This window comes from Palaemon carinicauda, chromosome 3, assembly GCF_036898095.1.
Source record: "Palaemon carinicauda isolate YSFRI2023 chromosome 3, ASM3689809v2, whole genome shotgun sequence".
NCBI lineage: Eukaryota > Metazoa > Arthropoda > Malacostraca > Decapoda > Palaemonidae > Palaemon > Palaemon carinicauda.
In genome coordinates, this window is record NC_090727.1 from 121,770,856 (window position 1) to 121,793,355 (window position 22,500).

A 22,500-nucleotide genomic window follows, 5' to 3' on the forward strand; every position below is an offset into this window, starting at 1 on the left:
TAAGATCCCTGAAATAGAGGTGATGGCTTATATAGATTCAAAATTCCTATCTCTGCACCTTGTTTTAATTAGTCTGTCACATGATCCACTCCAAAGAAATTGCATTTGCTTCTGATTAGGCCTCTTAGATTATTAGAAATGAAAGTTTATGAAAATTTCGACAGATTTTCTCTTCCACTATGAACTCCAGTCCATGGTAGGTAGAACATATGTTTTAGATAAATTTCAATGTTATTAGAGAAATGTATCATTTTAGACAGATGAAATTCCTTACTTCTTTATTCACTAAATATTTCGAATATGGACAAATAATCCTATTGGTTTACTTCTTTTCAGAATGACATGATATATAAGGCTGACAAGGTCAGCTTTGTTTTTATTCAGTTCTCTTTTTATTTAAAATGCATCCACAAACCAATATTTCTTTCTTTGCTCCAGAAAATGATATTATGCTTAAATATCTCCTCTTGTTTTACATTAGAAAATTTCAATGCTAGCTGGACCATACAAAAAAATGGAGTTTTGTTACAATTGTCAAAGATTTACTTATTGTCTAGCAGCAATGGAATAGATCTTAAGAGGAATGAGTATACATCTTTAGGGTATTACAAACATTTTGACATTATAGTTTAATTCAACTTAGACGACGAAGAAGAAGCCATCATACGAGGAAAAACTCAAAAAAAAGATGAAAGAGGCCGCACAATGAGACAACTACATAAGCAGGAAAATGCTGCAAACAAAGGAATGACTCATCAGATGACGAACGGGGGCACCATAGGAGGAGAGGATATGTAACAGCTCCTCACTTATCCTTCCCCCTAGTTGACTAGACTAAGTAAAGTCTGTTGGGGGTGCAGATATCTATGATTATCTACGGATACGTCCCTGATTATACACGATATCTTCGGATAGTCGTTCCGGGGGTCAAAACCCCATTATACCTTGTGTGTGATACTGCTACATACATCCATGCGATAAATGGAATCGGGGGTGACAAGTTAAACTAGTAGGTTCTTTAAAATCTTGTATAATGAAGATAAACAGACATGAATGTGACAACAGCGGGAAGCAGGTCCATGCTTGTCACTACAGTGACCACTGAACAACGACTGACTACTATAGGCACATGGAGGAAAGAATAGCAGTGTTGACACATATGATTACATTGTTGCCACGATGCATACAGAAAAAGTGGTCTTACAGTACGTGTAGTGGGAAAAGATAAATGGAAATAAATATCATCCTTCTACAAAATAATGACAAAGCAAATGTACATTAATGTTCATAAACTGTAAATAATGTAAATATACCGCATAACATTAGCTATCGATACACCTCCCTCCCCCTTTACGCTCGTAGCAGTGTCTCGAGCGAAATATTAATTTCTGTGAGATAGTCGAGGTGAATGACGAGGGACATTGGAGGGTTCGAATGATGGCTCTCTTTCCCAGCCAGAACGACGGGACACAGGGTCTTGGGAAGAGGTGTCATCAGTTATATTAGACACTGGGCGTAAATATCTTCGGTTTCGAAACCACACACAACCGCTTGGAAGGCGTACTTCATACTTTCTTGACATTCCACGTCCCATCACAATACCAATCTTGTCCCACCGAAGCACCATTGCGTCCTGTATCCTGACTCGTTGGAGAATGGTGAGCTAGGGTAGAGGGCCGGCTTGAGAATTGTAAAGGCTCATGGCTTGGTTGGTTTGGGCAGCAGTGCGACGGTCGTAATCTTCAGTCTTAGTTAGCCACTCCTCTTTGAATGATTTGGGGGTGGGCTGGAACACAAGTGCGGAGAGCATGGCCATAGAGAATCTGCGCAGGTGAGCGTCCAGCAGGGTTCGGTGTATTCCGAAACTCCAGCAGTCCTCTATCAAAGGCTTCACAATCTATGTTCTGGATGGGGCAGTCTTGGGGATAAGGTGTTTAACAGCTTTCATAGCAGCTTCTGCGTGTCCATTAGACTGAAGGTAATGTGGAGAAGTGATGATGTGATGAACTCCCCAACGGTCGGCAAATTGGTTGAAATCATGGCTGGAAAATGGGGGTCCTCCCTCAGTTCATAAGCAGAGTGGGACAACAACCTCGGGGAAGAAAACACAGAACATTCTTGTAACTCTGGCTGCAGTTATGTCACGTCCACAGGGAACAACCACAGGCCAGCCTGAAAGTCTATCAGCAATAACAAGGAAGGATTTTCCTGCTATGTGGAAGAAGTCAGCTGACACACTTTCAAAGGGCCGAGATGGGTGGTCGTCACACATGTAAGGTTCCGGTTGCTGACTAGGGAGATGCTGCTGGCAGGCCTCACAGCTTTCTACTTTACTCTTGATATCTGCATTAATGCCTGGCCAAAATACTATCTGCATTGCACAACGTCGAGTAGCTTCAATCCCTCAGTGGCTGTCGCGGAGTTGATCCAAGGTGCGTCAACGGAGGGCTGCAGGGATGACGATCCGGGAACCATACAATACCAACTCTCCATCCGCGCAAAGGTCGACCCGCAGCTTCCAATACGGGAGGGCGGAAGCGTGGAGATCGTAGCGGTTGGTGGGAAAGCCGTTGGATACATAGTGAACGAGACGACTGTAATCTTGATCCTGACATGCGGCCGTGCGGATTTCTTGTAGAGACTTATCCTCTTCGATGATGGGTCCTGTTGCCTGGTCGTCAGAAGAAGTGGTGGTGCTGGCAACGATACGCCTTACATGTGCAGTCGAAGTAGTGCATTCCTCTTCATCTTCAGGTGTGGGCCGACTGGTTGGGGAGCGAGTCAGGGCGTCTGGTATACAAAGTTGTTTCCCTGCACACCATACAGCAGTGAAGATGTAGGGGGCCACTTTCATCTTGAGGCATTGAAGACGTGAATTCTCAATAGCATCCAAAGTGTAGTGATTGACAATCGCTATCAAGGGATGATGATCAGTCATTAAGGTGAAATGCTGAAGTCCAGACAAGTATAGGCAGTACTTAGCTATAGCCCAAGTGACTGCAAGTAGCTCCAGCTCTATGGTGGAGTAACGAGTCTCTGTATCCGTAAGGAAATGAGAGCCACACTGGACGAGACGCATCTGACCTTGGCCGCTATCTTGAAATAGGGCATAGCTGAGACCGTATAGGGGTGAGGCATCTGTTTGTAGAACTACAGGCGAGGCAGGATTGAAGGGTGCTAGGACAGGTGGTGAAGTCAGAGCTATCTTGACTTTCTTAAATGCTCGCTCATGGTCGAGCGTCCACACGGATGAGCGTTTGGGGCTCATAAGTGCGCGTTGGGGCTGTGCTGCTGCTGCGATGTCTGGAGTGAAGTTGGCGAGTTGATTGACAAGACCCGTGAAGTTGGCAAGTTGATTGACAAGACCCATAAACGATCTGACATCTGTGATATTGGATGGTGTAGGAAAGTCGCGTATAGCTGATAGTTTGTCAGGGTCTGCTGCAATACCATCAGATGATAAGACATAACCACAAGGTTAACTTTAGGGGTGGCTACAGTGAACTTGTCCTTGTTGAGGGTGATGCCATATTATCGGCATATGGTCAGCATCTGGTGCACGTGTTGTAGGTGGGAAGGGAGATCCTCGTCGGAAAGGAGGATGTCATCTACAACCTTCACACAGTTGGGAACATCTTGTAGTGCCATATCTCCACGGAGGCAGTATGCATCACCAGTTGCTGAATATCCCATTGGATCGCGACGGTGCTGGAATCTTCCGTACGGAGTTATAAATGTAGTCAGGTGGCGGTCCTCTTCTGCCAACTCCATTTGCCAATAGCCATGCAGGGCATCCGCTGTGGTGAAATACTTCGCAGTAGGAGAGATGGTGCAGACGGCATCATGGGGCGTTGGTGATGGGTGTGAAGGGCAGGCTACCTGAGAATATAGATGGGTGTAATCCACAGTGATGCGCACACCTTTGTCCTTGGGTACCAAGACCATGGGATGGCACCATTCAGAGGATTCGTCGCCTGCTAGTCTAATGATTCCTTGTTGCACCAAGGAGTCAAGATCTTCTTTCACTTGATCTCTGAGAGCAAACGGAATGGGCCTGGGCGTATGTACAGTGAAGGGTGTGGCGCCAGGTTTCAGGTGAATCCTCATTGGAGGGCCTGCCATTTTCTTTAGTGGCTGGGTTTGTAGATCTTTCTTGGATATGAGGACATCGCTGAAGTGCCGAAGAAAATAGTCCTTAATAGCTGCGGGTGATGTCATGGCGGAGGCAGGAAACTGAGCGCATCTGTTGACATGTTTTACCTTGAGGATGGACTTCGGGAAATCCGGTGACACTATGGCAAGGGCTCGGCAATGTTCACGAGAGAGGAGGGGAGTCTGGATATCCTCATGAACATGTATGGTTGCTGAGCAAGACTTTTTGCCAAGACAAAATGTTGCCTGGAAGTATCTTATAGCCGGTGTCATGGGGGATCCATCTGCTGTTACAACGTCTGTCATGGGTGGAAGTTCAAGGCTTGTCCGAGGTATGCGGAGTGCATCCAAATGAATGGTGCCAATCACTGTGATGTCTGCTCTTGTATCGGGGATTAGCTGGAGATGTGATGATATATCGCCAAATGACAGAGAGACAGTGACTGGTGTGAGGGACTCGCTACCCGAGTTATCACCCACGAAACGGCAGCTGGTATTTGACTTAGTAGTAGAAGGTGAAGCTGTATACCCAGTCTGACTTTTCTTGGTAGACATGCACATCTTCTCAAAATGTCCCCGTTTCTTGCAGGTATTGCATTGAGCTTCCTTAGCAGGGCATTTCTGAGTGCGGGGCAAGTGACCTGTGCATTCACAGTTATTGCACAATGCACCAGTCGCTGAGCATTGTCCGGAATCGTGTTTGCATGAGCAATCTTGGCATGGGTCACTGTTATGAGACTGTTGAGAACGTTGGTCAGGAGATCGGTGAAAAGTCCTCTTCTGTAGACACTGGTTCTTCTTCTATGTAGATACTGCGATGATTTGGCTTGGGGAAGATGCAATGGCTGATGCAGTTGCACGTGTAGATTCGTAGGAGCGGCAGCATATCACAAACTCTGCAAGTGTAGATGAGGGTTGGAGGGGGATAAGGCGTTGTATTAACTCTTTGTCTCTCACACCCATCAAAATTACCATATGCAATTGCCGTTCAGTGCAAGAGGTGGGATTGCCAGTGCATAAGTCCACTTCATCAGCAAGATCCTTGAGGCATGCGTAGTAGTCTGCAAACGATTCTCTGACAGACTGTTTGCAGGACAACAATTCCCTGCGTCCTAAGGTTTCATTTGCTGCGAAAGTGCTTCAGTGGTGTATCCAACACCTCTTTAAGGGAAAGTGATGTGTTGGGAGGGATGCCCAGTGTATGCGTAAGCAGGCACTGGACGTCCAGGGAGATGCAAGTTCTCAGGAGAATCAGCTGGGAAGTTTGATGTAATCTATCCAATCCAACTAATGCTGCATAATGCTCAAAGCGGAGTCTCCATTAGCGAAACGCTTGATACGTTGCATCTTGTTGCAAGAGAGGTGGGGGATGGACCGTAGGCTTGCTAAAAGTTGTAGGTGTATGCACTGAGAATCCAGGGGTTGGGGGAACAGGTATAACAAGAGGTGCGATTATGGGGTTAGGTTGCTGGGGTTGCGATACTGCAATCTGTCCTGATAGCAAGGAGAAAAGGGACATGAACCGCTGGTTGTCTTCCGGTCTTGATTGCTCCATCTGTAGTCTGAAGGTCTGCTCCTCTTGACGTTGCCGGTCTTGCTCTTGCATGCTGGAAGTCTGCAGAAAATGGATGAGATGAAGTATATCATTATTGTGGTCTTCTGACCTATTGGGCGTCAGGGGAGGAAGGAGAGTGATGCTGGTATCTTCATCAGCAGTGGGGAGGTGCACAGGTACTTCGTCTCTCATCAGATCCTCCGTTTGATCCTCCGCCTGATCCTCTGTCTGATCCATTAATTCAATTAGCTTTTCCTCTTGCTGAGCCATATTGAGTTTGGTGTCATAAGAGAGCTTGAAATCTGTAGGGAGCTAGAAAAATATCCAAATCGCTGCATGTGAGCGAAAGAAAGCACTTTGGATAGTTAAAAGTTACAATGTTTGTCAGTGAGTTTGTGAAATAAGCAGCAGTTGGGTTAGATGAGCGAGTGTGTGTTGCGACCAGATGGGAGGCGGGTGGTGTCTCTGGGCGATCGCCTCGAGTCTCATTCACCATCGATGCACGAAAGAAGGAGGACGGGTGATGGGGCTGCTGAGATAAATGGCGCTAGAGTTTAAATACCCTAAAAAAATGTTGGCTAGGATACTAACATAATACAACACAGTACTGTAACACACTGACAGCCTAACCCTGTACTGCACAAACACTGTATCACTCTTAAGAGACACTGTAGTTAAAATCTTGAGTCACTGTAAGGGATCCAATGTGTGAGACGAGAAATAAACAGCAATGGCGGCCGTCTTCTTGGAATCCATAAAGTCCGGTTACTCACTGCGCCATGCGTGTGATACTGCCACATACATCCATACGATAAATGGGGGATGATAAGTTAAACTAGTAGGTTCTTTAAAATCTTGTATAATGAAGATAAACGGACATAAGTGTGACAGTAGCGGGAAGCAGGTCCATGCTTGTCACTACAGTGACCACTGAACAACGACTGACTACTATATGCACATGGCGGAAAGAAAAGCAGTGTTGACAAATATAATTACATTGTTGCCACGATGCATACGGAAAAAGTGGTCTTACAGTACGTGTAATGGGAAAATATAAATGGAAATAAATATCATTCTTCTACAAAATAATGACAAAGCAAATGTACATTAATGTTCATAAACTGTACGTAATGTAAATAATATACAGCATAACATTAGATATCTATACATACCTGACGGTAATTCTCTTGTAATATCACTCGCAGAAATATTATACTGTAGGAAGCAGCCAAAGGGACCTTCCATCAGGACGACATGGCTATCTCACCCAAAAATAGATTTTTCCTACGTCAAAATCCGTTTTTTATACTTGGTTTGGTATATTTGTATTGGCCTCTCTGAACACTTGATTCGTTAAGGGGTTCAGTTTAGCCTGGCAAACTGATATGAATCCTGTAATAATTTACATAATTTCTATATATCTATGATTTATACATTTTTATTTTCTTCTAGTTATGAATGGAATATAATTTCTGTTAAATTTTGATATTGAGCAATATATATGCCAGGCTTTTATATTTATATAAGCTGAGGATTCGAAGTGTAAAGGTAAAAACTAAATGTTTTGCATTCTATATGAATTAAAGAAATTTTAATTATATCAAATAATTCTCATCCTGTTATTATTATTATTATTATTATTATCATTATTATTATTATTATTATTATTATTATTATTATTATTGTTGTTGTTGTTATTATTATTATTATTATCCGATACTAAGTGATTGGAAGGGAACCTCAGTTTAATAAGGAACCAGAGAATTACGATAACGCCAAACATTCTTATTTATATTTCCATCACCAATAAACAACAACGTTTCAAACATCTCTGTGTTCATAATCATGTATCTGGGTAAACGAAATTATACCAATATAGAGCAAGCTGTACATAAATATTATCAACAAGTAAAATTTAGAATGGGAAACGGCATACTCAGGCAATTTTCAACGGGAAACTAGAAATTTCTTGGTTAAGTTGTAGTTTTCTTAGATTTTATAAAACTTTACTCAGCTATTCTCATTTCATTTTCATATGAGCCTCAGCATAATATTGAAAAGTCATCCAGCGAGAACGAACACTTACAATCCATGTCAAAATAATCTCGAATGCTGGACTGCAAAGGATTTGATAAGCTTCTGCCTGTTCTGTTGCTAATTCTCTTATGATCTTGGTAGCGAAAAAAATTATTTTCTTTTTCTTTTTTTTGTAGAGCTAATATAAGTTAATTGGCAATTTGGACAGTTAAACAAGTACACTATCATAGACTCAAAGGTTCTTTTGCAGCAATTCTTTATGATTAACAAATCTTTATTTTAGAGTAATTATAGAATATTATATTCGGCCTAATTTGTGGAAGGTATTTACTCAGAATTTAATTCATTTTGGTTTTAGGATATTTGTTTGTTTCAGCATTAAAATATGGTATATTGAAGAAGCGTTCAAGTTTTTTGGGGCCAAAACTTTTTGACTGAGGACAAAATATATCATTAAGAAATGTTCTAAGTTTGTAATAACAGATTTTGGATTGGAACCCATTGTTAGAAAAGAACTTCTCAAGGAAACATATTTCTTTATGAAAATATTGAAAAGATGATATTAGTCTAAATGCTCAGTAAACATTGAGCTAAATGTGTTTGTCTTGAAATTATCATAGTATCTACTCAAAAAGTCAACTCTGAGACCTTTGTGAGAAGATTTCCTGTAGATACTAGTGTCTATACTGTTATTTGATTTTCTATTTAAGTTTCTAAAAAAGGAATTTCGATATCCTGTTCCGTTGTTATGGTAAATGAGATTTTTTGATGATGTACAATCATATAATTTCAAAACTTTTTTGCGAGGTGATAACTGTGGAGAGTGAGGTTGGAGGGGGCTGGTTGGAGAAGTGTTAAGAAGTAAGATTCAGCATTGACTAGCCGTCGATGAGCAACATTAACCAGGAGGTGATAATGTGAGAGGAAATCCGAGACAAGGATTGGCAATGGGATGTCAGTAATGAGAAATTTCCAGTAATATTTGATGCTAAAAAATGATAATGCTAGGTTTTCGTAACCATGGGTGGGGATTGTAGATCCGTTGTCAGCTACTAGGCAGATGTTGGCAGATTTAGACAGACGATGTCGTGTGCTGGCAAGTGGCCTTGGTAGAAGAGAATGGCAATCACTCATGTCAACCAAAAATTGTACACATGTACCTGCATCATGTAAAAAGAAAAGATTAATGACAGGGGAAGCCACCACAACAAGCGATGGCCTACTTGCACGTTTTTCTGGCCACAGACATCCCTTCAAACATTTCTTCGCAGCAGCCCTGAATCTGGAGTGGTAGAAGCATGACTGTGACCGGTGGGCATAATTAAGTGGCTGTAGAGCTCATTGGTTGGGGCTTGAGCAAGTGGTAGGTGGTGGTCGGTTTTGTCGCCACTATGACACATCACGTGGTGGGCGTCTGTGTCCTACCGCATTCACGTTAGCTTCGGCCAATGTTAAATAGTTGTCCACTTCGTCAGGAGTGAAGGCGTTGATTGAGGCCTTCAAGGTGGTGAAGTGGCTTTCGATTTTGGTCATCAGGTCCTTCATAGGCAAAATATCGACATCAGGGATGGCAGAATGGACAGGTTCAGGTAGGCACCAAACCAAAATGGCATGAAGTAGATTCTCTTCATAAGGAGAGCCGTTTGTGGTAGGTTGCAGCTAAGAGATACTAGTTATTTCCCCTAAGAGTGAGCAAAGCCTTTTGGTTCCCCAATGATTGTTGAGAGAGCTGAAAAAGTTTCGCTATGCGGTCGGCAGGCGATGGCGATACTGCTACAGGTTGTATGATTTGAGGGCATTGTACGTTATTGGGTGTCCCCCTGCTCTCACACCCAATTGGATATTTTCAGGAAAGTGTCTCTTGGGGAGCACCATGAGAACATAGTCTGCATTGGTGCTTGACTGAACCACACCCTTCATGCAAAACTAGACCTTGGTGTGCTGAAACGACGTGAATGCCTTTGTACTGGCGAATGTTGGAAGTTTCATAGATGTGGTGTTGGTAGGAGAGTCAGTGTTGGATGGTAGCATTATCAAACAGTAAAACACAGTAGTAAGGGGGAAGGCGGGAGGAAGCTGGTCACCCTGGTGGTCACCAATATGTGAATGAGTATTTAGGTGATAACTGAGAGGCAAGGTGAATGCAACTAAACTTTATGAAACAATCATCGAGTTTATATACAGCAAACTCTGAGAAAGAAAGTCACAAATCTTCAAACAGGATAAAGCTTTTGGTAGCATAACCCCGGGGGGTCTATTAACAGTGCAGGGAAAAGTGAGTGAGAACATGAAAAAAAATCAAAACTGTTACAGTGTACGAGCGTGTATGAAACCCGTGCGAAACAATGTCTATTATCACATTGTATTAATATGCCAAAATAACATCTGAGGACATGTTTTAATCAATATTAGAACTGAAAAACTTTATTATACATCAGAAGATCTGGTTTATATCCAATACCCCCTAAACATATGATTTGAAGGAATTCGATCGAATTCAATTTTGTTAGCATTCAATGCGTCCCCATATCCTGCAACTATTTATCAAAGATCAGTAAAAATGTGGTTACAGGACAAGGTTTTATTATCTATCTTTTTTCTCAAAAGATTGTTAGAAAATTCTATGAACAGAAATAAAAATTTTCACAAATGGATAAATGATATACTGAAGCATATTTTGTCACAGTTTTCTGATATTCAACTGAAATGTCTTAGTTCTATTTTCTAACTTTGAATAGAATATGTGCTGTACTTGTTGGCTAATAAAAGTAAGAATGCAGCTGTACCTGTCTAAAGTGGCTTTAAACTCATACGATACTATAAATATATTATCCACTAAATATATTATCCACAATCAGTTCAGCAACTTTAAAAATCTTGAAACTTGAAAAGTCAAATCAATGACTGCCACACAAATTAAAATGTGGCAAAACAATGCTTGACCAAAATACAAAGAAGTGGCATACTGACTGTGTATGTCTCTTTAGTCAGCATTGTTCAGAATCATCTGAGGTAAGTGATTCCTCTTGGAAAAGACATTCCTCTTCCTCATTTGTTCCCAGGCATTATGGACCGAGCAACACTGAAAACCACTCTTCACAAGAAGCCTATTAAAACAGTATGTGAGAACTAGAGGTTAGCCAGAAACAGGCTGAAAGTGTCAAGATCATTGTATAGTTATGTCCTCCAGGAGTGCAGAGGGGCGGGGGGGGAATCTGAAATTTTTGCCATTTTGAGGTGCTTTATCAGTAGAAGCAGTTATAAGCCTTCAAGCATGACCTTGTGAAATGCAGAGATCTGTACAGTAATACCTTGACACACGAACGCCTTAACATACGAGCATTCCGAGATACGAGGAAGCCACCAAGCAAATTTTTGCATTGAGATACGAGCACAAACTTAAGATAGAATCACGCTTACAGAGGCTAATGTTAGGTAGCCGAGTGCTTGGGAGCTCTCGAAGCCTGCATCACTTGTTCATTTTGTGTAATTTCCAACTTCTGTACTCATCTCCCATGTTGTTTGTGTTATTTAGTTGATTTTAACTTATATTTATTGATAATTATCCTTATGAGCAATTCTGGGCACTTGTATCACCAGTAGTGCCATTGCTCCATTGCGTTGAGGACGGAATGACCATTTCATCAACGTTTGACACAATGATGCTAAAATTAAAAAAGCGTCACAATGACGTTGGCGCAAATACTTTGTTGGAAATAAAAAAAAAATTATTTTCTCCTGAAAGCCAAGTTATGTGTAATCATCTATTCATCTTGCTTTAGTACCAATTCAATTTTGTTTTGTTTTCTTGATTTGTTTTTATTGGAATTTGTATGTAGAGAGAGAGAGAGAGAGAGAGAGAGAGAGAGAGTGTGTGTGTGTGTGTGTGTGTGTAACGGTACGTGCTCAACTAAAAATTACTTCTATTCAAATAATTAGATTTTTTATCATACGATTTATACCCTATTAGGCTAACAGTTGATAGATTGTAGTTTAAGTTTGTACTACTGTGATACTATGATTATGATACAGTAACAAAACAAAAATTAATCAACTAACTAAACTAAGTAACTAGTAAGTAGGATAAAAGAAAAATAGATGAGGCTGAGTTTTACTTTCAATTGAATAATTCAAATAATATTAAAGACAAATTAGTAACTTATTAAAATAAATCAAATATGAATAAACAGCAATTGAATTATAAAATATTTCATAGTATTTTCTATCCCCCTTGGATTGACGCTGACACAATGTCCCCAAACGAGTGACGTGCTAATAAGTGATGGGTCTCTAGAAAGGGAGTGGAAACATTGGCAGTGAGAAGAAAAAGTGCATGATGACGATAGCGGTTAAGCATGAAATTATCGAAAAACATGAGCTTTGTGGCCGTGTGAGTGAATTGGCCAGTAATTACAAGAAAAGTACATCGATGATATGAACCATCCTCAAACAGAAGGGTGCTATTATGAGCACAAAGCCTTCTAAAGGCCTAGCTATCATGTCTATGTTAGGGAGACAGTAACAAAACTCCTTGGATAGGTATTTTTTTAAAAGGCCTGCAGTAAGTGAAAGTGAAACTGAGGCAAAAGGAGCCAAGGGAAGTGAAAAACAGTAAAAAAAAACAAAGTAAAAAGAATCAAGAAAGTAGATAAGAATAGAATTTTAAAAAATATAAGCTAAGTTCAGTTAAGCTATTCTTAAGTTTAAGTGTTACGCTACGTAGTGTAAGGAACGGTGTGAATAGGTACCCTCCAACCCTCTCCTGCCCCTCCTCTCTCCTTCCTCCTCCGCAGGTGAGCACTCCTTAATAAGACCTCATTTTATTGAAGATGATAGTCAGATATCATTTGAATTGTTTTGTGAGTGTACGTAGAGTACTATAGCAATTAAGAACATGTTTTTTCCTTTATCATTTAATTTATTTGGGTGTTTTTAAGAGGGTGAGAATGGATCAAATTTTTTCAGTCATTTTATACTGGAAAAATTTACTTGAGATACGAGCAATTTGACATACGAGCTCAGTCCTGGAGTGAATTATGCTCGTATGTAAAAGTATTACTGTAATAGTTCTTGCAAGTCATCACACCATGTGCAGAATCTTAAGTAATAAGTACAGCCTCCAGCAAGATAGAGAGCTGAGACTCTTCTAATTTCCTCCACACCCAAAAGTATAAAAATCATATTATTCTGTTGGTTACCTATCACACTATCTGCCTATACCTCAAGATGGTGGGGGATCGTTCGTTAGTTTGTTTAAGATTGCCAAGCAAAACCTGTGTCTTGGTTTTTGCCTGGCAATCTTAAATGAGTGAATAAGCGATCAACAACATCTTGAGGTATGCCCAAACAGTGTGATAAGTAACCATCAAAATACTGTGGTTTTCATACTTTTGGGGATGGTTCCAGGTAAGTAGTTATGTCTTCATAAACACTCCAAAGTCAAAAGGTAGTGACTTGGGCACTTTTGAACAGTCAATAATTTGATGATTTATAAAAGGATAGTATCCAATACCATCATCTCTGGTTTCTCTCCTACCAGTGGCATAAACCACGCTAACTCAGGTACATCCTGATCCTCTTTGACAGCACTGTGGAGTATGGTAAGAATCCACAGATGGTAGATTCTCTTTACCTTTCTGTGTGCTTCTGGGCCACTAATAAGGATTTTATTGATGCAGTAATACAATCATGGCTGTCATATGATGTTTTTCAACTTAATGGTACATTTTGTCAAATGGAAAGATAAAAAATCTTCCCTAACTCATCGCCTTTAGGGAAGTTAATTTTTTTTTCTTAGATAGATTTTGGAATTATCATGAGCAACCCCATATAAATTGCTCTAAGACTTATTTCCTTGAAGTGAAATAATGATGTTCAGATTACTCTGACCTTATGTGAGCATATTAAAAAGGTAACCCCTCTCAATGTAATTTTTACTACAATGCAATCTAAGGCAAAATACTGTGTTCTGTGGAGGGTTACCAAACTGAATTTAAGTTGCCCAGTCTTTTTGCGGCATTAACCTCGACTTTCTCAGTTGGGAACAAATACCCATACTTCTAATTACCATTATATCTATGCTGTAGGCATTTTCATGTGGTGAGATGACTACCAGGGTAAAAACACAGACATTACAATTCTTCGATTCTCTCTCTCTCTCTCTCTCTCTCTCTCTCTCTCTCTCTCTCTCTCTCTCTCTCTCTCTCTCTCATCTGGTACTTTTATATCATACAGATTAAAGGACCGCTTGAATTTCAGTGTTTTATATCGACATTACATTGCTTAAGATTTGGGGATTTGAAATAGTGTTTTTAACTTTGTGATTTTCGATTATTTGAACTCACTTTTGATGATATAAGATTTAAGTTTAAAAATGTAACTGGTATAATTTACTGAAATAGGGAGTTATTACTTTAGGTAGGTAACCAGTTCTTCTATGGTACACGGAACCATTTGAACACATTGTTTCATTAACGTTTCTTTTATTCCATTATTCTAATGTTTTATGCTTTCATATCATTCCGTCTAGATTATATGTAATGTTTACCTTATAATTAACAAATCTATTTTATGCTCCTATAATATTTCTCAGTTTACACAGAGAGATGTGTATAAATCACCATATTTTCCGTTTATTAAAATTCTAATATTTCATGATGTGAAAAGGGATTAAATGAAAATAATTCTAGATGCAGGAATTTATTCAACTTAATATTTCATGTAAGGTCGGAGATGCATCTCGATTTATTAGTCAGTAGTCAAGTATGTTGGCTTTGCAGTTCGGTCATTCTCAAATCACGCCTCACAATTAGATCGTCACCCAATTATGGTTCGCAATTCGGTCATCAACAGGTAATCGTGAAATGCTCAGCACTTTTCATTGGTTGAGGTGGTCTCAGAGGGAGTGGATTCCTCATCCCTTTCGCTTGTACAGGAAAGGAAAGGAAGTTTCTTCTCCATAGCAGCTCGGTATTTGGGATGGCTGATGGCATAAACAATAGGGTTGTAGACAGCATTGGCCTTTGCGAAAACGGAACCCCAGATGGAGAAGAGAGGAGTGACAATAGACTTGTAGTGCATGCCAGCAATATTGATGATGCAATAGGGTGTCCATGCAATGAACCAGAGAGAAACTGTTGTTAGTGCAACCTTAGCCAGACGGCATTCGTTGGATGTCTTTTTGGCTTCTGGGTCATTTCTTAGAGACTTGACTCCCATCTTCTTGGCCTGTTCACGCATCTGTCTCTCATGAGTGGCAACAGCCTTTAAGATAAAGACGTAAGAGTAAATGATCAAAGCCAGAGGGAACAAGAAGCAATCAATAGTGTAGAGCCAGAGGTAAATATGGTACCAAAGATCATCAGTAAGATAGTCAGTACCACATGCAGTCATGTTACCTTCTGGGACATACCTACAGAACCCAAAGAATGGCAGAATGCACCAGAAAAGAGTTTGAGCCCAGATGAAGAGAATATTTAACATGGCTCTACCGGTGGTCAAAGGTTTACCTGAAATACCCTTAACAATGACGTTGTAACGATCCGTTGTAATTAACACCATGGCCCAGATGGAGGCAGTTCCACAGATTGAACCTATGGCAGCATAGACCTGGCAGAAGATAGCACTGAAAGACCACATCTGATAGTAACAGTTTATCAAAATTGGTGGACACATGCAAGCCATCATGAAAAAGTCAGAGACAGCCAGACTCACGACATACATGTTTGAAGGTGACCTTAGGGATTTGGTGCACATGAAGACCCAGATGACTACGAAGTTACCAGAGACTGCAAGAGTGCCCATCATGAACATCCAAACGCCAACTAAACTATACCAAAGTGGGTTCATGGGAGGGTACTGGTACCAGTGATCATCTACATAGCTCAAAAGCTCTCGAGGAACCCTGTCGACCACAGTGTAGTTACCGTATGGGTTCGTGGACTCTTGGAAGCTATTTCCAACCATGTTGGAGGGATCATCCCAGTAACCCATCTGTAACACAGTTAAGAGAAATCAAATTTTAGTCATTATTACAAAAGTTATTCTTGTCATATATCATGCCTAACGATTCTGCAAAAATCAAAATTTTTTTATTATTACGAAAGTCAGTCCTTTTATGTATCACATCTAATGAGTTATATAACAACTTTTAGTAATTGATTATTACAAATATTAAATGTCTAATGATTTGACAAAAATCCTATGTTAGTGATTACTGCAAAAATCTTTCATCTCATATGGTTATGTCAAGTACAGTATTATACAGCATTCCTTGGTATGAGATTAACAAATACAGATTTCCTCTTAAATGACAAGTGTTAAAGTTTTACATCAATTCCATATTATTGATTATTAAGGAAATATATTTCATAAAATATTTTAACGATTATACATCAAACCCATGTTAGTGATCATTTAGAAAATCGTTCATCTCAGATGACGTTTTATGATTATTTTGAAAATCTCCCATGTCGTTAAATGTATAATGGCTTTACAGTAATCATTAATCAATGATTACAACGAAAATCCTTCATCTCATATGACATGTCTAATGATTATCGTCAGACGGAAAAAATCTTTCAAATCGTATGACATGTCTGACGATTTTGCAATACCCCTTTATAATTGAATAATACATTTATTTTTTATTATAACAATACAATAATCCTAACAGTAATTGTTTTGAAGCTCGTTCATCTCATATGCCATGTATGATGATAATGAAATAATAATTACCACCGAACCACATCAGCAAAGATAATTTCAGTGTTAAAATTTATGTATACTATAATTAGGAAATGCAAGAATTACAAATAGGTTTATAAATAATAATACTACAGCCCTCTGATGTGGATAAGTAAGAATATTTTTCTGAATATATGACTCATTGAAATTTTATTTTTTTCACGTTGGTAAATCGTGTGAAAAAAAAATAGTGTCAGAATGTTTTTTTCTGGGAAGGTAAATTTCTACCTAACTTTCATTAGTATCCAGTACTTTACAATGGTATTTCAGGAACTTCAAGCTTTATAAATATCTATAAGAAGGGATTTGATTGTTACTTACACAAAATGAATTTCCATGGGATTAGTAATTTATGAATTACAAAATTATAACTCTAAAGTATTCATGAACATATATATATATATATATATATATATATATATATATATATATATATATATATATATATATAGATATATATATATGTATATATATATATCTATATATATATCTATTTATATATATATATATATATATATATATATATATATATACATATATATACATGTATACATATATATATATATATATATATATATATATATATATATATATATATATATATATATTTACATCTATGTATATATATTTATATAAATATATATATGTATGGATATATAGATAGATAGATAGATAGATAGATAGATAGTTATGTCTGTATCTATATATATTAACAAATATCCTTATTTCTATTGGTTTATAGAACACTTGGTAAATGCTAGATGTAGACTGTGGTGTTACAAAAATATTTGTAATATCTAAAAGGTTTTTGAATTCCCTGTTTCAGCCTGGCAAAATTAACATCTTCCTCTCCGATTGTCGCATTACTTAGACTGAAATTTACAAGACTGAGTTATGAGAAATGATAAAAGGAATACATATAACAATACTGGATTCATCAAGACAATATCAAGCTGGCCATTTTTCATGAAATATCATCAAGGTGCCAATATTATAAACAATATATTTTTTGAAAAGTTAGATGGTAAAGGTTATGTGTATGATTATAACCTTGAAGTAACTTGTTCGTTAGATATATGTATGCATGTGACGTATCTGTTGGAAAAAGATACTACCATCATAAAGAAGAATAGGTTATCATTATCAGGTTTTTTTTTTTTTTGGCATCGTTTTCTTCTTTATCGTCATTTTCAATTCATCAAAATTAAGTTTATGAACTTTTATTAGACCAGAATCTGTCAAACATATCCTCATGGAGGTGATAATTATTATAACAGTTATTCTAAAATTATTAGCAAGATATTGGCATTTGCCATTTGAATAACTTGAAACTCAATGATTCAATATTATGAAAAAGTGAATTATTCAGAAAAAAAAAATGGTTCCGTATACTCTATGATAGAAATTGATGCAGAGAACGGTATTTTTGTCAAAAATCTATTACACCTTTCAAAGGGCTTAAGATGATAGATTGAATATATTACTTATCCAGCAACATGTGACATGGGACTCTCCATAGAGTCAAACTAAATTTCTCTATAAACAAATATATCTTAAAAGAAAAAGTTCATTATTTGCGAGACTCAGGAAATAAATGGGAAATCTAACGGGATGCGTAAACGTTGTCTCACATTTTGTGAATTTTTTCTACATATTTTGAAGATTATAAATCTACTGATTAATGTCAGGATGATTTGCCACGACAAGTGCTTACTCGATTACAGAGATACTGTGATGATAAATTAAACCTGAAGATCCAAATAATGGAACACTCACCTTGTCGTGATAATTCAGGAGTTCGTAGCGTGAAGCTTCAAGGAGATAATGCCCGGGATTTACTCCTCGATGCAATGAGCGAAGTTAGGAAGAAGCGAAGCTCTTTTATATACTTCACTCCCTCCCTCATGTCAAGTGAGAAGCCAACAGTCGTTTGCTCGTCCGAGGAGAAGGAATCCTTTTACCAAACAGTGCAATCAACCATTGAAGTTGATCAAGCGACTAACGTTAATAGTCTACTGTAGATACCACTTGTTCACTGAGGAATAAATGTGACCTTGGCAATTTCCTTCGTATTATTATTATTATTATTATTATTATTATTATTATTATTATTATTATTATTATTATTATTATTATGCCATTTTGTGTGTGAACTTACACTATTTTCTTATTCTTATTCTTTCCATGATTTTGACCTCGAACAATGTCATCACTTCCAATCTGAATATTTACGACCTCAGATAATGTAACAGTTTTTCATAATTATTTGTTAACTAATCATCCAACTAAAATGGAAAGACTTGAGTGAGGAACATAAGCAGAATAAGTTAGTCCTCAACATTTTCCATTAAAAGATGAAATGTTTGGACCTGAGGCACTTTTGTTATCTGAACGAAAGAGCGACAGACCTTTGTACATTTTAAAAGCTGCTTCTTTTCCAGTGAGCAGGCCACGTCGTAGGTGGGTTGCTGGGATAACCAGCTTCAGGGAGTTTTTCTTGAAATTGTGAGACACTTCAGTCTCTTGAGAAATGTTAGAATGGTCTGCATTAATAAAGAATCTGTAAATTTAGAGCTTTATCATTACTGAAGTCTACTTTTAGTTCACTGACAATAGGTGATGAGAACAGGTTACTACCACATTCAAATTTAGAAAAGGAAAACAATTTATTTTAAGGTCACCCATTTTCTATAATAATGCCTATCTTTTAAGGTATGAAAAAATAATATAATCATAGTTTCTATGATATTATTAAATGTAAAAAGATCTTCAATGATTGTCGTTCATTTTAAATGATTAATACTTTCCTTGATGATAATCTATAGTTGTTCTGAATGTGTTTTGCATGGTGAGGCAATGATGTGGACATAAAAGAATAGTCTATTCTATGGTGGTAGCATATTAACAAATAATTATTACAGAGTAAGAATGGTATGGACATCTGAAAAGAGTTGTTTCTATAGCAGTAGCATATTAGCAAACATATATTGCCTGGTTACACAATAGTATGAACTTCTAAGAAAAGTTGCTTCTATAGCAGTAGATAAAGGTGAATATGTATTGCATGGTAAGTAAATGGTGTAGGACTGTACGTAGAGTAGTAGGTTTGCCAAGGCACCAGCCGAACATTCATATAAATTTAGTACCGCCAAAGAGTTATTGGGTCCTTCCATTGGCCAGACAGTAATACATTGGACCCCTCTCTTTTGTTGCCGCTTCGTTTTCCTTTGCCTCAGTATACATCGAATAGTCTGGCCTATTCTTTCCATATTCTCCTCTGTCCTCATAAACTTGACAACACTAAGATTACCAAACAATTCTTCTTTGCTCAAGGGTTCAACTACTGCACAGTAATTTTTCATTGCCTGCTTTCCTCTTGGTAAGTGTAGAAGAGAATCTTTAGCTATGATAATGCATCTTTTCTATGAGAAGGGCACTCCAAAATCAAACCATTGTTCATGTTCTCTAGTCTTGGGTACTGATTGCCTAAGCCTGCGTACCATGGTCTTCCATTAGTATTTAGTTAGAGTTTTGCTTGAGGGTACACTCTGTCACACTATTCTGTCTTATCCTCCTTCCTCTTGTTATTTTCTAAAACGATGTGTTGGGTAGGTTTAATGGGAGCATCATGGATGTCTGGTGGTTTATCGAGAAGTTGTCTTTTCCTTCTCTGTTTCTTTATCTTCCTCGCATGTATTCGTTTTCAAAGCCATATTTACTGTCTTCCCTTCAGTTGAGGTGGCTGGAGGATAATTACACTTGCATGGTGTATCAGCTCCACCATGTTGGCCCATTTTATCAAGACTTTTTATTTTTAGTCTATGGGTTTTATCAATCACTTTATACAAATTTATGTACGCAGTTTTTGTTATCAATATTGTTAAATTAATTTTTAAGTATGATGAATATTTCTATTGCTTTGATTCGTATCCTGTCTGGAGACATTAAGCAAAATCCAGGACCAGTACGTCTTAGATTTCACCAGTGTTATTTGTGGTCTGCATGCTAATATTCAAGATCTTACAGTTGTGTCCAGCTAGCATATTATTGATTGCTGTTCAGAAACTTTTGTTTCTCAAGTAAGGCACTCATTTGAGCCCCTCCTTATTATTTTTAAGAACCCAATAATTTTGAAACGGGACGCTCTTTATAGGGCAATAGGGCAAGTGGATGGAGGTGTATATTATAACTGAGTACCCTGGTTTTCGTAAGTTCTGCTACAAATGTGGATGTCATGAGATTGGGATAATAAAAGTTTGGGTAGGACCCAACAACTTCTATTTGTGTTTGATATACTAGAATCCAAACATCGATGATTCTTTCTTCGAATGTCTTTTTACCATAAAAAGATCATAGAAAGGACTGGTTTTTTGTGGATTTCAATCCACACTAGAGGGGGAATTTTGTTTTTCCTACTGATCACCAGGCTGTGAGCAAAACATGAATGGAGCTACTCACAGACCTAGTAACTGCTTGGACCTAGGTGTTATAACATGCCTTAATAAAGATAAAGGGATGAGTTATTAGGGACGTACCCGTACGTCCATTGGGGGTCTAAGGGTTTGCCTTAATTTTATTTGTAGTGAAGACTGAGTATCCCTTCCCTGATGTGTCATATTCATGTAAGATTTATATAAACTTAAAGCAGACTGCAATGGAATTTTGAGTGGTCTTATGAACTTGAATTGGTCACAATTGTATGATAGTTTTAAGCCTGTTGTACTTTTAAATAAGAATTGGGGCAAATATAGTTAATAGGCGTACATATATATATATATATATATATATATATATATATATATATATATATATATATATATATATAAAATTCAGTAGAATTATTCACATTTAGTGATGTTTGTTACGGTCAGCTATAATAAAATGTAGACTATGTAAAATTTGCTTGAAGATATTATTCCCTTATTCATTAATTCATCATAGAACAGTGAAAACTAGAGGGGCACTCAGTAGAGGACAGACCACCACCACGGCAGTTTATTTTTCGACCTTTTGCTCGACCTTGACCTTTGACCTCAACATGTATTCATTGGTGTGGATTTTCATACACTCAAAAATGAGCCAAGTTTGAAGTTCCTGTGAAAACGATGTCCAAACTTATGGCTGATTACTTGAATTGGACATTTTGCTTGATCTTGACCTTGACCTTCCAAAATTTAATAATTTTCAGATTTCTACACAACAGTTAATCCCTTCAAGTTTCATTACTCTACGATTAAAATTGTGGTCTAGAGGGTATTACTAACAAACACATACTCAAACAAACACACAAACAGGGGGTAAAACATAACCTGCTTCCAACTTAGTTGGCGGAGGTAATGAAAGAAAATAATAGCCAGCAAATATATCAACAACTATGTATGAGAACAACCAAAATATTTACAGTCTATTACAACAAACATAAAATACCCAGTTTATCAATTATTATCAAGTGACAAAAATATGTAGCATTATACAAGCATTAGATTTATCTATAATATGATACTGATAGGATGACAAAGTTTAGTGCCGAATTTTGATCAAGTTTCCAGTACGTGGTTCCAAACGTAAAATCAGCAGCGTTGCAAAAATCAACAAGCCAAGAACAATAGGCGTCAAAGAAATGTCTTCACAATAGCAGCCTTAACCTAACTATGGCTGAATTGAGTCTCTTCTCTCAAACGTTGGTCGTTCTCTTTATTTTCGTGTTCTATAAAGTTTGGGAAAATTAGGTTAATCTACAAATAGAAATGTTGATTCTCATACAAAATCTAATTTTAAAGTATCTTATTGTGATTCACTTCCACCAGCAATTTTAACTCGATGACCATTGGCAGGAAGTCTAGGCGAGTTCTTGGAGTGATATTCTTTGAGTAAAATAACCTGTTTGGCCAGGTAAATGGTAATTTATAAATGAATTTTTTTTCGGAAACCTGTAATTTGTTTTATAAACTTAGTAATAGCTTATAATTTTTCTGATTATCTTGCCTAATAGCCATTTCACAGATAAATAA

General features: G+C 37.8%; 1 protein-coding gene across 1 annotated transcript; it reads right to left on the minus strand.

The window, feature by feature from the left end:
* Positions 1 to 14,441: 14,441 nt before the first annotated feature.
* On the minus strand, positions 14,442 to 18,365 carry LOC137637845 (rhodopsin-like). The gene is made up of 2 exons (XM_068369956.1): positions 18,266 to 18,365; positions 14,442 to 15,736 (listed from the first exon to the last, which is right to left on the minus strand). The coding sequence occupies exon 2, from the start codon at positions 15,734 to 15,736 to the stop codon at positions 14,612 to 14,614; it is 1,125 nt and encodes a 374-aa protein (XP_068226057.1). The 5' UTR covers positions 18,266 to 18,365; the 3' UTR covers positions 14,442 to 14,611.
* Between the last annotated feature and the right edge of the window lie 4,135 nt (positions 18,366 to 22,500).